This window comes from Magnolia sinica, chromosome 10, assembly GCF_029962835.1.
Source record: "Magnolia sinica isolate HGM2019 chromosome 10, MsV1, whole genome shotgun sequence".
Lineage (NCBI taxonomy): Eukaryota > Viridiplantae > Streptophyta > Magnoliopsida > Magnoliales > Magnoliaceae > Magnolia > Magnolia sinica.
Genome location: NC_080582.1, coordinates 2,829,705 through 2,846,711, shown reverse-complemented (window position 1 = coordinate 2,846,711; position 17,007 = coordinate 2,829,705). Strand labels below are relative to the sequence as shown.

At 40.4% G+C, this 17,007-nt stretch overlaps 1 protein-coding gene across 1 annotated transcript; it reads left to right on the top strand.

Annotated features, from left to right (window-relative positions):
* The first annotated feature begins 3,211 nt into the window (after positions 1-3,211).
* LOC131257761 (caffeic acid 3-O-methyltransferase-like) lies at positions 3,212-12,052 on the top strand. The gene is made up of 4 exons (XM_058258614.1): positions 3,212-3,678; positions 5,692-6,002; positions 7,960-8,024; positions 11,618-12,052. Exons 1-4 carry the CDS (start codon positions 3,263-3,265, stop codon positions 11,915-11,917), a joined length of 1,092 nt encoding a protein of 363 aa, XP_058114597.1. The 5' UTR covers positions 3,212-3,262; the 3' UTR covers positions 11,918-12,052.
* The last annotated feature ends 4,955 nt before the right edge of the window (positions 12,053-17,007 follow it).

Below are 17,007 nucleotides of genomic sequence, written 5' to 3'. Positions count from 1 at the left end.
TTTTTCAATGGATGATCGAATCCGTACATGATACATGTATGATTGGCCCGATCTCTATATCTGGACAGTCGTACAAATAGAAATAAGTGGATCTATCTCTAGGAAGAATAATTAAACTCAAAGTGACAACAATCCATTGTAATCAAAGTATCAAAATCAGAAGATCGCATAGCGAAAAATTACTTGCACATACCTAGTCTGGGATGTTCGAAAAATTTGATCGAGTCCAAGTTGGCGTAGTGAGTTTCTCATAAGGCCACACCAACGCACAAGATAGCTAACTACTCTAACGATCAAATGGAACGAATACTCCTAGGGTGATTATGTAGCGAAGAAACGACAGACCTAACAGTACGGGAATCCTCGTAAAGCCGCACCAACGCGCAAAGGCCCTACTTTTCAGACTTACCCTCTAATGCTATTAACAATTCGATGTGAAAGGGTTGTGATTGGTAACCTATAATGTCGTACCAATGCATAAGGACAATCACAACATTTTCCTTAACCCTCATGATATGTGCAAGTCATCTCTTTTCCAAACAATCAGCTGACAATGGTACAATGGCAAGCAACAGATTCAAATCACTACCTTTTCTGACCAGAAAGGTGGGATGTCTACTCGCTTTGGCCTTCAGTTGCTCGCAACCTCGGCCGAAGAGGGGCATCTGTAGACACCCCACCCAGGTTATCGTCTTGAAGAGACAGGAACAATCCGGACCATGATCAACAACCCAAACCTGAAACCCTAATCCAAACCATACCCGAATCCGAAACCCTAATCCAAACCGTACCCGAACCGAAACCCTGATCCAAACCGTACCCGAACCCGAAACCCTAATCCAAACCATACCCAAACCCGAAATCTTAATCTAAAACCCTACCCAAACGTAAAACCCTAATCTAAGCCATTAGAATTCGCAAACCCAGCCTAAAATTCCAAATTTAAGAGCCATTCGATCCAAGACAGCCTAAAAATACACTCGGCCAAGTCAAAAACTGAAAAAAAAGGACCACCGGATAAACCAGCACGCCACACGAGGACCACACGTTCAGGCCCAGCCCGAGCGGTAGTTGGACTACACTGGCAGTACTCCGATTGCCTCCGCTTGCCGGACATGTGTGTCCTCCGAGCAACAGCTGTCTCTTAGCCCGAAAGTCAACTTTTCTCTGAATATACCCCTCTAGCCAATGGGAATGCGCCACGTGGCACTTCTCTCTCCCCAACCACTCACAAGCTGCCATGTCATCTTTTAACCCTTACCTACCTACCATTTACCAAAGGACCATTGAAGAAGGCTATAAATAGCCCTCTCCTCCTCTCATTTAAGACAAAACAACAACACATCTTCTCATCCAAGAGAGAGAGAGAGGGAGAGAGAGAGGAGACAGAGAGAGTGTGTGTGTGTGTGAAGGAAAGGGAAAGAGCTCCCAAGCCTCTAAAGTTCTGATCTTTTGGCCATCCCCCCTAGCCTTCCCTCTTGACTTTTTTCAACCCTTTAACCTAGCCCAGTCTGGTTATGGTCCAATCCATGTGATAGCTTATACGAGTTCAAAGCCAAAGATTCATTTATACATAATCATGACATTTATTCCCTTCTCAATCCCCTTGCTCCTCTAGATTTCTAGTGAACGTATGCTCTGTGACTTGCTGTACACCGAATCCTGTCATATCAGAAATTCCTAGCATTCTAATCCACTTTTATTACTTCCTTTACATGAGCATCATTACATCCGCCTTCTAAACACGCCGTTGGACGTATGCTCTATGGCTTGCTGAAATCTCAGATCTTACTACATCAGAAATCCACGTATGTGCCTAGTCTCATCTCGACCACAGCATCCATCGTCCCTTGAGATTATTTTACCACGCTTAGTAGAGACCGTACATTTGTACGGGCAGAGAGGGTGCCTAACATCTTCCCTCTTTGTAACCGAGGTCCCTTACCCGAAATCCCGGATCACAGATCAGGAGTCAATCTAAGGTAGGAGAGTTGTCAGATTTCTCCAACCTTACATATTCCGTGGGTTCTAGCCGACTGCGGGATTTCGATATTAATTGACTAGTGGCGACTCCAACATTCACACATTAACCTAGTCACCTCACCACCAAAAACAAAAACGCCATAAATTAGCGTGGGCACCGATTCCCAGTGTCTACAGTATGTTAAGTTTGTGTTGCTTCATAAAAACCGCTGGATAAAAGGTGGGGTCCACAGCCGTAAATTTCTCAAAAGAAAATGCAGGCTGGAACGACTGATTGCAAAGTAAAATATTATTGTGCTGATTGCCTACCGACACTGGCATGCCCGGGCTCCCCGTGGTACTCACGTATGTGTTTTATCCGTGGGCCATATATCCATTTTGTCAGTTCAATTTAAACCATGAGCCCTAAAATAAGGTAGATCAAAATCTTAAGTGGGCCACAACATAAGAAATAATGGTGATTAAACGTGCACCATTAAAAAAAAAATGTAGGGAGCCACTGAAGTTTTGGATCAAGCTAATATTTGTGTTTTCCCATGTCTTTGTAACATAATCAACCGGTTGGTTGGGTGACAAATAAACATTACAATGGGCCTAAGAAGCTCATGACAATGTGGGCATTTTAATCACACCATTGTTTTTTTTTTTTTTTTTAAAAAAATTTATTTTGAAGCTCACATTCTAAAATAATAATCCAAAAGGGATGGACGACACGGTGATTCTAGACTAATATATATATATATATATATGGGTGTAATCAGAAATAGGGGCATCTCGAGGCTTTCTAATTCATTATGTGATTTGTAGCTAGTTCGAATTGGGTAATATCTATCTCTCATAATTTTCTGCTTTCATAGCGCATTAGTGTCTCTCTGTGTGATGTTTACTTCAGAAGGGCTTTTCTACGTTAAATTTAGAGTGTTTATGATTGAACTTAACTGTGTAATTAGAATACTTTGCTTAATTCATCTCTATGGGATTCCTTGGTTCCCGAGAGTATTTGGGTAAATTCTCTGTCCAAGAAGGTACATAGCAATCAAGGACGGCAAAAATCGGAGCCCAGAGTTAGCGGTCCCATTTCATTAAAATATATTTAAAAAATAAAATTAAAATTAAAATTAAAATTAAAAAAATAAATAAATAAATAAAATCGTGATGATAAAAACAAACTGTGCTGTGTGTGGGCCGAGACCACAAATAGCCTGACAAACTCCATAGAAGCAACGAAATCTTCACTCACATATCCTCACATTCTCACCCATCCATTATCCAATCAGATATGGATTCGATCTCCGATCATTCAAACTCACCCGACACCTTCGAAGAAGATTGGAAATTCGCCATGCAACTTTCCACTGTTTCTGTCCTCCCAGTGGCTATCAAAGCTCTCATCGAACTCGATGTGTTTGAGATCATGTCCAAATGTGGGCAAGGGGCTCACCTCTCTGCTTCTGAGATTGCCTCTCACCTCCCCACATCCAACCAGCATGACGCAGCTGCCACACTCGATCGTTTCCTGCGTCTCCTTGCAAGCTTCTCTGTTCTCACATGCACTTCACGCACTCGTGCTGACGGGTGCGTGGAAAGGGTCTATGGTTTGGCATCTGTATGCAAGTTCCTCGTTAAAAATCAAGAGGGTGCCTCCCTTGCGACCATGACTCTTTTGACACAGGATCGGGTCATTCTCGATACGTGGTAAGCAGGTGAAAAATGCTTGGTGTGCCTTCAAAACAAATGGCCAATACCGCAGATTGATAGACCTCTCGTAACCATTTTTCATGCAACCAACCAATCAAGCGGGCCACCTTCGTGATGCTTATGACAAATCTACTTCGTCCATGAGTCTCACCATCTCATTTTATGTCCAAGGACAAAAATTATGGGAGATCCAAAGTTGATCGTAGGAAAAAGTGGGAGATCCCAAGTTCAAGTGGGTCCCACAGTAGGATAAAGTGGGACGTGATGTTTACATCGCATCATAACCGTTGATGAGGTCATTGACACTGGTATGAACTTAAAGCTAAGAAATACAGTAGCATGAACCAAAACTTCTGTTGGTGATACAGAACTTGTGGGTATTTGATACCCATTATTTCTAGCCATGTAGGCTAGATGAGTTTTATATCTGTACGATTTTCAGGCCCATTCCCTAAAATCATCTGAAAAAACTAGTGGACAGATTAGATTTGTCTTGAACATCACGGTGGGCTACATCATCTTGGTATGACTTTAAAACACAGAGAGGTGTCTTCCATGGTGAGCATTCACTTCCAAGATGGCCCATGAGTATTGGATCCGCCTCATTTTCGGTCCACACCTTGGGAAAAATTGGTGGATGGGATGATTTCTGAGAAACATTACGATGGGCCACGAGTGTTCCAATGATCTATGTTGTATGTTTTCACTGTTTTCTTTCTCTATGACCTACTTAAGCTTTAGATCTGCCTCACTTTGAGTCTATGACCTAAATTTAAGAGAGTGATTGACCCGTCGCAAACATTACAGACCCATGATTGTTTGAACGGTGGGTTTTTAATACGCACTGTTTAACACCGTGTGGCTCACTTGAGTTTTAGATTTTCATCATCTTGCATCTACGCCTTAAAATTATTTGAAGAAATTAGTGTAGTTGGTGATTGATATTAAACATCACAGTGGCCCAGCGTGGCTGGCATGCATAGGCTAATGGGAGACCGGTTGCTGCATTTACCCATGGCACAACACTATGGGCCCTCCATGATTTATGTGTTTTATCCAAGACTTTCAGCCATTTTTTCAGATCAACTTAGAGTATGAGCTAAAAAATGAGGAAGATCCAAAGTGACCATGCCATAGAAACCATGGGGATAATGGTTCCAACTGTTAAAATCTAAATCAGAGCCTGCCGTGATGTTTATTTGCCATCCTGCCGTGATGTTTATTTGCCATCTAACTTGTTCATAAGGTCACATAGTCAAGGTCACATGGACCTGGCTGAAGAGAAGACACATATATCAGCTTGATCCAAAACCTTTGTGCCCCCATCAAGTTTTCAACCCTAGTCATCCAATCCCCACAGTTTCGTATGGTGTGGTCCACCATAATGCCTTTGTGATATTCACTCCATTCATTGGATTCATGAGCCGGTGAAATGTCGGGAGCAAAAAAAAAAAAAAAGCTGATCCAATGCTTTGGTGAGCCATCACACAGCTAACAATGAACAACGAAATTTCCAAAGGTATGCATTACATCCCATTATTTTCTGTCAAGTGGCTCACTTAAGTTTTAGATGTGGCTAATGTTTTGTCCTCATGTCTTTCCATGGACGGTCCAAAAGGATGGACCGAGTGGATGTTATATAGACACTACATGACTGTGCCCCCACTAAACGCATCCTGCCATTATAATCTAAGTTACATGCAAACGGCATGCTTCTGCTCCATTATTTTCGCTGAAATCATTGTCTCAATGTCGCATGGGTTAAGACATTTAGAAGAGACAGAGAAGTAAGTTTGCCCCCTTAACATTCAAACGTGGTAATAGTCCATTAGCTCACCTGACTGAAGGTCCATGTGTTACAATAATGGGCAGTTATGTAAAAATAATTTTTAAAAAAGAAGAGGTTTTTTGTCCATACCTTAAAAGGTTTTTTAATCCTAGTTGCACATTATCAGGCCTCCATGTTCTACTAAGGTTAGCACACGGTCTTTTGGTGTTTCAAATGATCAGGCACCACTTGAAAGATGCTGTTCTTGAAGGGGAGCTACCATTCATCAAAGCCCATGGGAAGTCCTCATATGAGTACGTCTCGACGGATCCGAAATTCGGCGAGCTCTTTAATAAGGCAATGTGGGACCACTCCACCATTGTCTTGACAAGAATCTTAGAGACCTACAAAGGGTTTGAAGGAATCAAGCAGTTGGTCGACGTTGGAGGAGGGACGGGAGCCTCGCTTAACATGATTATCTCTAAGTACCCTCATATCAAGGGAATCAATTTCGATTTGCCAGAAGTCATCGCCACTGCACCTAACCACCCAGGTATATTTCAGAATATGATTTTTATATGTAGCAAGGCATCTCAGATTAATCATGAGTCCAGTTTGGACTTGCCCGAGTAAGGGATTGAGGCAGGGATGAACTAGATGAGGTTGAGCACCGTCTACCTTAGGAAATAATTTCTCTGAATCCACGGAGCTTCTCTGGACTCCTCACAGAAATTGCTCAAATCTTTGAGGAGAGATAGAAAATAGAAATAAATTCTAATAAAATCTGAAATAAACTGATTGATAATAAATTATTTACAAACCCTTAAATAGTGGATATAAACCCTGGGAAGAAGTTTCAAATCAAACTCCCTGAAACGGTGACCTACTGTAAATAGTAAACTTATAGACGGTCATGATTTCCACTAGACCTCATGGTTTTCAGACAAAAATTGTAAGTGTCCTATTTGGCCTAACCACTTTGTTCTCCTAATTTTTCTAAGCACTTCTTATGTTGGACACAACTCCTAAAACTCAATGGATCAAAAGTTGTGTTCCAATTAAAACTTACTATAAATAGTAAAAAATGAAAATAAAAAGGATTTTCAACCGTCAATCTGATGGAATCTTACACCCAGATCCATAGCTCAAAAGTTGTGTTCCAATTAAAACTTACTATAAATAGTAGAAAGTTTTTGAGTTTTTTGGTTTTATTTAGTGAAAGGAAGTAATTTTTAAATTTGTGTTCTTCAATTGAAATCGGCCATTGCTGTAATGGTGTTTCCATAGCTACATGTTCTTCATAGCTGATCAGGTTCAATTTCCCACTTCGTTGTGGTGGGAGACTGCCTATATTGGTTTATCTCCTAGATGTGAAATTGTCAAAAAAATTATCTGGATAAAAAAATAAAATAAAATAAAATAAAAACTGGCAGACTGAGTGGAGATACATCTTTTCAACACTTGAGGTCTTGGTATCGATCCCTAGCGGGGGTGGTTAACATGGAGTGTGTGTACTGACATGGGTGTGTACTAACAAGCTAACCTTTTAAAAAAATTAAAAAATTAAAAAAAAATAAATTAAAAATTTTAAAAAAATAAAAAAAAAAAAATTAATGGAATCTTGCAAATTCAGCATGGGCAACCCAACATAAGGGGTTGGTTGGTCAAAGTAGCTTCTCCTACCCAAAATCATATATGGTACATCAAATAACTCATTCCGGTTTGTAAGATATGCCTATTTTAAGGTTTTGAAAGTCCAGATCACTTCCACCTCTGATCGGGCCTTCTCCGGCTATCTTGGACATGAAAGTGTCTGCGACCCGCGCTACATCTGGGATGAATCGACCTAACTTGCCAGTGTAAAGGGTGACTTGGGGACTTGTGGTATTGAACTGGATCGGATTTGACTGGGTCTGAATCGACTTGGACGAGTCTCACCAGCCTCATTCAAGTCTTAAAACATAGATGTGGAGTGCTAGCTCAAATATAGATTGCACTCTCATGTCTTCAACAATAGTTTTTTTCAACTTGCGATGTGTGTATGACATCCAACCAGTTCAAAAGGTTGGCACTGCCATAACAATCACCAAACACAAAACTCTGATCAGATTCATGAGTTGGATGGGAATAATGCGGAACAAGAGGTTAAAAACTGCCGAAAATTTATTTAAAATAGAAAGTAGGAGGACCTATTTGGTAGATGCATCTCATTTTAGTTAATAGTAATTACATATTATAGATCTCGATCTCTGATAAGTAATGACTGATAATGTGAACTCATTATGTTTGAGAATCAAGATCTCTAATACATGGTGCTGTTGGCTAAAATGAGAGTGAACATTTTTAGGCATGTACCAAACGGGGTCTGAGTATTTCCAAACGGGAAGAGATGGAGATGCAACCATTCAAAATCAACAGGATCTCCTTAATTAATATATACCAAACGGGCCCTTATATTCGCTTTTTTGTTGGGATGGAAGTGAAAAGACAAGATTGACTTTTCATTACAGGTGTGGAGCATGTTGGAGGAGATATGTTTGCCAGCGTTCCAAGCGCAGAAGCCATTTTAGTTAAGGTAAGCTGAGTTGTTTTTTTTTTTTTTTTTTTTTTTTTTTTTAAATTATTATTATTATTTTTTTTACTGAAACCATGTATTGATACAATAAACACTGATGAAACTGTACAGACGATATACAATTTGGGCTAGCCCTCCGAGACAAAAAGGAGGAGGAGGCAGCCTATCATAACCTATAATTTAACTGTGCAGAACAACGCTATGTTTCCCTAACCATTCCTGGGCCTGCTCGGTCAAGGAAGAGATCCCCTCTGATCAAGAGCGGGAGGACAGCAATCTGGTCAAACTCCTTGTCCAGTTGGCTTTCGCTGCCCAGACGAGCTAACCCATCTGCCACTCTATTAGCTTCCCTCGGAATGTGCTGAATTGTGATAAAAGCCATTCCCTGCATAATTTCAATTTTCTTTTCCCAGTAGTAGATGCTCCACCATGGAGTTGGACTTGCATTAGAAAATAAGCCCACTGCTGCTTCCGAGTCGTTTTCCACTTGAATCATGTGATATCCTTTACATATCCAGGCAGAGATTCATTCCGTCCACTAATGCCTTTACTTCTACCTGAAAGTTAGTTCTAAGAACAGAACCTTTGGAGAATGCAAAGATGAGGTTGCCTTTATCATTGCGACGGACTCCCCCACTACCCAAAAGGCCGGGGTTTCCCTGAGAGGACTCATCCACGTTCAGTTTCACCCAGCCTACTGCTAGCCTTCTCCATTTGATAATGGAAAAGGGCAATATGCTACTTTGGTTGGAGTGGAGGCCCAGGTCTCGGAGGGCCTCTTGGCTTCTATGATGTCTGCTTGGCAGGAGAGGGGTATATGGAGGCGATGATGGAGAACCATCTACGGGTATGGGTACGGGTACTATTAGGGCATAGAAATGATGGCCCACTAAGCCTCCCAGTTCCAAGCCTAGTGTACCATAGTTTTGAAACTCGCTGACTTGACTCAAAACTCAGACGAGTGAAGCTGATTTGGTGAGGTTTCCAGCTGAATATCTTCAGCCAAGTCACGCTGGGCCAATTTAGTTTCTTATAATAAAAATGGAGGGCACGATTCTCCAAAGAAACACGTGCTTAACCAACAAAGTAACAACAGATTAGTCCAATTAAATTTGCTATTTTACTTTTAATATATCAGAATAATACTTTAAATATGTATTATTTGTTTAAATATTATTCAGTCGAGTCAGGTGCAACACAATCGTGTTTGAGTTGAGTTTTGTGAGGTTTTCTAACTACAGAATAGACCAGGCTCAGGACACAGCTTCATGCACATCTGGTTTTCTTCTCCAGCCCATGTGCGAGTCCATGCCTGCATGTCTGCAGTCTCTAGGACAGAGACCTAATCCATAAACTTGGGTACATCATATGAATGAGCCAGCTTAGTGGCCTCGAAAGCAAGCAGCAAGCAGCTGAAAAACAGCAGCGCACTAGCGCGTTTTACTATTAGGCTTTGAAGCCAGCAAGCAACGGCTGTTGCCCGCATTGGTGCTCATACATTTCAGCTTCAAAATGTATGCATGCGCTAGTGCATTTTACCTTAGTAATAAGCTTTAATTTGAAGCCAGCAAGCAACGGCTTCAAAGCCATTGTGCACTAGTGCGCTCACTAGTTTTTATTGGATGTTGGCTAGTGGGGCCCACTGGTGAGCAATCACTAGTGGGTGGGTCCCATAAGTTTAGGCTTGTTCCGGCCTCTTTCTTTCTGTTAAGATTTCAAATTCAAAATTGAATTTGATTTTGGATGGGAGATAGGGAGAGGACTGGATAATCTAGTCTCATCACATCTCCTTCCTTTCCTATAAAAAGAGATGAGCTTTTCTCTCGTAATATAGTATCAATCAAATACCTAGAGTATACAGAGAGATATAGTGTGCACAGTAATCTGTCCATTTTGGCTTGTCCTTGCGACGATCTAATCCATATATCATGATCCGGGGCCATCTATACCATAGGATCAGAGGTGTGAATAGATCAATCTGCTCCAGTAGTAGATAAGTGGGCCGTTGGAGCGTTAATCTTCTGCTTTGTGAGGGTTTCATATCGTGTGGGCCATCAGATCTTGAGAGCTCACACTTCCACGCTTCCCAACAGTTTTGAAGCTAGGCTAAGGCCACCTTCTTTTAAAGCTAGCTGTGAAGTAGTGAGTGGAGCTTGAAAAACGAAGCCGAACGCAATCGATTAACATCTTCTAGAGTGGGTTGTCCTAACACATCTCAAACCCTACATGGTAAAAGGTGAAATGTTGGCTGAGAATGTAACAAAATAGACCCATAGATTGAAAATTGTCACGGTTTCCAAGTATTCAAACCATATTTACTATCAAAATAACATTTAAAACACCATATATACTCAGAACACAAGTAAGAAAATAAAAAAAAAAGGAAAAAAAAAAAATTCAAATTGAATTAAGCTTTTTCTTACAATAAACTTGTTTTGATAGAAAACCAAAAGCATTTGAAAGTGATTGAAAGATTAGATAAGATCTCCTTGCCTGATTGATAGAATTGAGTAGAAGGTGAAAAGAAATTAGTGGAGGGCTGCAAATTTATAGCGGAACAAATGATTTTATTACCATGGTTCATTACAGATGTATGTTGTTACTTATGTACATAGAAATCTATTTTAATTGAAGTTTTTTGTTTTGATTTTATTCATATCCAATATACATATACATATATGCACACACGTACCCACTTTTTTCACTGGGTCAATTTTTAATTAAGTTATATTAAACATGAATTATCATTACCTTCTTTTTAGAGTTTCTATTTCGTTGACTGAATTTTGGACCGCCTTTTTATATTTTCGGTATCATTTTTTGTTGCATGGCATTTGCTAACTGGGATCTATAATCGTTAGTTACTTAAGAAAGCCTAGCGTATGCCCCAAGTTGCATATCTTGGTTTCTACATGTTAAGCTGAAGTGATTAAGTAACTTTTTTTTTAACTTGAAGTTACTTATAATTGATCTTAAACCAAACTTTCTTATCCCAAATAAGTTACTTGTCTGCTGCTGAAACTAGAAAAAGTAACTTCTACTTTTATCGGAACGGGCCCTTAACATTTTATCTGAATGTATCATCCACACAAAAAAAAAATGTCAGAAAGTATATTGTATCGTTTTTGGAATACATTGTGGTAAATTCACACAATGATATATTAAACCAGTTTAAATAATATGACAAACCTTTTTCTTATGTAATTCTAATTCGACCCCATAAGTAATATTTATATTCTATACAGTGAAAACACCCAATATTTATACCGTAATTAAACCCCATGCACTACCGTACAAAATACAAGACATCTATCACAATGTAGAGAGAGAGAGAGAGAGAGAGAGAGAGAGGGCAAGGAAAACTTTGTACAACTTTTCATGAATGATAATTCTTGGAAAATATTTTCCAACAAAATAAGTGAATTCCTAATTAGGTGAAGCTGTCATTTTATTGTATAAGTATTTTCTTTCACGATCTCATAGAAATGAATTCTGTTTGCAATGTGTTTGCAACAAATTTACTGAAGAGTTTGTATAACTATGAAGTGGATGTGTTTGTAACAAATTTACTAAAGAGTTTGTATACTATGAAGGGGATATTCTTGGATTGGACGGATGAGCGGTGCCTCCAAATTCTAAAGAACTGCTGCAAAGCACTGCCTGACTCTGGAAAGGTGATCATTGTGGAAAATGTTCTTCCAGAAGAAATAAAGAACGATGTGGGTGTTCAGGACACCCTCCAGCTTGATGTGATCGAGACAGCCTGGAGCAAAGGGAAGATCAGGACTGTGAAGGAGTTGGAAGAATTGGCGAAGATAGCCGGTTTTGCTGGTTTTAGCCTGGCGAGTTTTGCATGTAACCTTGGGGTCATGGAATGCTACAAAACTGTGTGAATTTTAGCTTGGTGGCCTACATATCTTTTCTTTTTTCCTTCAGTGTCCTGTGTTTGCGCAGTTTCTGGTCGTCTCTGATGTATGCTTTTTTAATTGAAAGAATTAAACTTCAAGAGTGGATGCACTATTTTTGTATGTGACGCAGTTCTTTTTTGCATCATGACACACGAATAAACAATTCTTCCGAAATGTAGCAATTTGATGCACATGTGCCAAAAATGGGTTGCACATGTGGACTATTGAATATGAAGTGTGTTGTGCAGCACACCAACAATGTAAGTGAACCGAGATCCAATCTCCGGTCTCACCCACAAATGATAAACAAGAAGAAATAGAATCTAGAAATGGAATCAAAGCATACCAACAAACCACAAGACAGAATATATGTGGAAAAATCCCAATAAGGGTAAAAAAAACCATGGGTCCAAACTTCTACTCTGAAGAAAATAAAGGTACAAGCAATATACTAACCTCCTCCCCTTGGATGTAAAGAAAAAACCCTTTGCATATACCTTAAAATACACTAGAAAAGCCCTAGGAACCCATATTTATAGTTTAGGCAACTTCTCTTCTGCACACTTGCGAAACCGCGTCAAATTTACGCCATCCATGTAAAATCCGCGTAAAAATCTACATAATCTTGACTAATCGAGCAGACCACTCGACCAATCGAGCATAGGTCTCGACTAGTCGAGCACCACGGACACAAAAAATTACAGCACGCTGGACTTTGAATCGAGCAAAGCCTTCGACCAGTCTAGTGGGTCACTCGACTAGTCAAGCAGCCCACTCAACTGGTCGAGCAGCACGTCCAGATTGGCTCCACACCCAACAATCTCCCACTTGGAGACACGTCGCCATAATCCTTTGTCTTCTACGTCCAGAGTGCACCACCTTCCTGTCTTCAAGCCTGAAGACCAATCAAAGCTGAACAGAGCTTCAGCTTCTCCCGTGTAACCACCTCAGTGAGCATATCCACAGGATTCTCACTTATATGGATCTTCTCTAGAGCAATCAATCCTTCTTCCAATAACGAACGGATGAAGTGATATCTGATGTCAATATGCTTGGTCCTTAAATGAAAGGCTGAATTCTTAACTAAGTGTATTGCACTCTGATTGTCACTATACAACTTGTAATCTACTTACTTCTTTCTCAACTCTTCCATGAAACCTTGCATCCACACCATCTCCTTACACACTTCTTTAGCTGCAACATATTTTGTTTCCGTTGTGCTGATGGATACTATCTTCTGTAACTGAGAAACCCAACTGACTGTAGCACTACCCAAAGTAAAGACATACCCTGTAGTGCTTCTTTTACTATCAATATCTCCTGCCAAATCTAAATCTATGTAGCCTTGTGGCTTGATTTCTGATCCTACATAACACAGCTCTACATCCACAGTACCTAAGGATCTACTTCACAGCTTCCTAATGTTCCTTCTTAGAGTTGTTCATAAACCTGCTAACAACTCCCACTAGTTGAGCAATATCTGGCCTCGTGCTCACCATAACATACATGAGACTCCCAATAGCTGACACGTATAGGACTTTAGCCATGTAGTCTTGTTCCTCGTACGTCTTCGCACATTGCTCCTTAGAAAGCTTGAAGTGGTTGGCTAATAGAGTGCTAACCGGCTTAGCACCTCCCATACTAAATCGATCAAGTACATTGGCTATGTACTCTGCCTATGACAAAACTAGTTTCTTGTTTTCCCTATCACGTTTTATCCTCATGCCTAGGATTTATTTTGCAGCTCCTAAATCCATCATGGCAAATTTTCTAGATAATTGTCTTTTGAGATCTGAGATGTCCTTCATGCTTGATCCGGCCACAAGTATATCATCAACATACAGAAGAAGGATGATGTATGACATATCAAACTTCTTCAAATAGCAACAGTGGTTTGCATGACATCTCCTAAAATCGTTTCCTGACATGAAACTGTCGAACTTCTTGTACCACTACCTCGGGGCCTGCTTTAGGCCATATAGACTCTTCTTCAGTCTACACACCTTATTCTTCTTTCCTGGTGTCACATATCATGTTGGCTAATGCATATATATCTCTTCTTCAAGGTCCCCATGAAAAAAGGTTATCTTAACATCTAGTTGCTCTAAATGTAAGTCTTTTGTAACCACTATACTCAAGACCATGTGAATCGTAGACATTTTCACCACTGGTGAAAATATTTCAGTGAAGTTGATACCTATCTTTTGTTGGAATCCTTTCACAACCAATCTGGCCTTGTTCCATTTCGAACCATCGTGCTCCTCCTTCAGTCTGTAAACTCACTTGTTATGAAGAGTTTTCTTATCCTTAAGTAGAGTGACAAGCTCACACGTACAATTAGACTCAAGAGAGTTCATCTCATCATCCATGGCCTACTCCCACTTAACCCGTGTATCTAACTGTAATGTCTCTTCAAAACACTCTAGTTCACCATTAAAACTTGCAGCTAGGGGTTCAAATTATTGCAGGAAAAAGGTTTCTGCTAGCCTTACTAAGTGAACAGCAAATGTTGGGTGGAGGAGGCGTGGGAAGAGATCATAAGGGGAACTTCTTGTTCGAATTTTCATCAGGTTATGGCAGCGGCTCAAATTTCATGGTGGAAATGAGGGCGGTGTTGGATGGTATTTCCCTGGCTGAACAGAGGGGCTTTACTAACCTAGAGGTAGCCAGCGACTCCAGCTCGGTTGTTTCTGCGTTGTCAGGCCTTTGTTTGGACCCTTGGTCAACATGGTACTGGAGAAGGAGGATTGAAGTTTTGACAAGAAATCTAAACGTGTCGTTCTCCCTGGTTCTGAGGGAGGCTAATGTGATGGCGGATGGCCTGGCAAGGCTTGCCAGTAGGGACCGGTCCAATATTGTATTCAACGACCTTGGTTCTCTTCCAGCCATCACTAGAGGCCACATCTTCCTGGATAAGGTGGCGTTGGGTTACATTCATGGAGGGTAGTTTTTCTTACATTTCGTACATGATAGGTCAGCCAATCACCTTTTTGTATGTTGGCCTTCCTAAATCTCGCGTTGTATAGCCATGGGTCTTTCCCATTTATCAATATATATATATATTCCTCTTTTTTTAAAAAAAAAAAATTTTTTTAAAAAAAGGTGAACAGCAGATGTCTAAAGCATTTTTTTTTACACAACAATTTCTTCATTTTGAGAAAAATTGCTATACAATCAGCCAGAATGCGGGCTACCCCCAGTAGCAAAAACCTGGGGGGAGCCTATCTTAAGGGACAGCCAAAAACGACCTCCAATTTACAACAAAAATAAAAAAATAAAAAAAAACTCCCTAGGGACCCTTTGGATATATCCTAATAGAACCCAACCCTATTTTATCTAAGAAAATCAGCCCTCGAACCTGCATGGGAAGGTCATTCACTTGGTTGAAAAAACAGAAAGACTAGCTCTCATTCCCCATACGGGCCATCCCGTCTACCGGCCCATTGCCTTCCCTCTGAATAAGCCTGAATGAAAACGACCCTCTCTGCTTCAACTTAATGATCATGGAAACCCACGGTCTCCACTGCCAAGGAGTGGACGACTTCCCAGATAGGAGATCTCAACCACAACCTTCGAATCGGATTCAACCTCAATCTTATCCAGCCCACTGTCCAAACACAAGATGAGGCCATCATATACCGCACGGAGCTCAACTCTGTTGTTGGAACCTACCCCATACCCTGTTGAGAAAGCAAAAAAAAGGTTCCCTTTATCCCCTCTGCAGATTCCACCTCCTCCTGACATACCGGGGTTGTCTCTAGCCGATCCATCTACATTTAACTTTACCCAATCCTTAACCGGCTTCACCCATCTGACTATCTCTACCCGGTCCCTCCGGTAGGGAGGAGCCGATAACCCCAGCCCTTCCATAATCTGAACCCGGAGGGGGCTGTTCTTCATTTTGCCAACGAACAACATCTTGATCCACCATTTGATTCAGGCAATGGAAGTATTTCGCATCTCTTGTACATAGATGACACTATTCTATTCATCAATAATGCAAGGATGGGCGTGATGAGGTCGAGTACCGTCTTCCTTAGGGGATAATTACTCTGAATCTATGGAGCCTCTCTAGACTCCTCACAGAGATTCCTCGAATCCACGAGGAGAGATATAAATTAGAAATAAATTCTAATAAAATCCAAAATAAATTGATTGATAAAAATTAAAAAAAAAAAAAAAAAAAAAAAAAAAAATTTACAACCCCTTAAATAGTGATATGAACCATAGGAAGAAGTTTCGGGATCAAAATATTACTCAAACTCCCTAAAATCGTGACTTAATATAAATAGTAAACTTACTATTTATAAACGGTCATGATTTCCACTCGACCTCATGGTTGTCGGCAAAAATAGTGTCCTATTTGGACTAACCACTTTGTTCTCCTAATTTTTCTAAGCATTTTTCATGTTGGACACAACTCCTAAAACTCAATGGATCAAAAGTTATGATGGAACTAAAACTTACTATAAATAATAAAAACATAAATAAAATGAAGGATATGATGGAATCTCACAAATTCATCATGGGCAACCCAGCATAGCAAGGTTGGTTGGCTAAAGTAGCTTCTCCTATCCAAAATTATATATGATATGTCAACAACTCATTCTAGTTTGTGAGATATGCCTGTTTTAAGGTTCTGACGGTCCGGAATACTTCCGCCTCCGAACAGGCCTTCTCTAGTCCATCCTGGATATCAAAGTGTCTGCGACCCTCTCTACATAAGTCAACGAGAGCATCAGCTCGCTGAGAGATGTTACTGACTTCCTTGATCGGTATCAAATTGTCTCAGGCAAGAAGATCAACAAGTCAAAGCAGAGTGGATGGTTCGCTTGGGAGAAGTTTGTTGCCGCTCGTAACAAATCTTTGAGAACCAGTTGGCCATCTATAGATCAGTCGCTTAGTTTTCTTATCTGTTGTCCTCTTTCAACCATTGTTTGAACGTGTTTCTAGCAGGATTGCAGGTTGGAAATCCCTATTGCAGACCCAAGCGGGCAAGGTTCTGTTGATCAATCATGTATTGGGCAGCATGCGTATTCACGTTATGGCGACAGCAGCCATCCCGACCAGGTTTC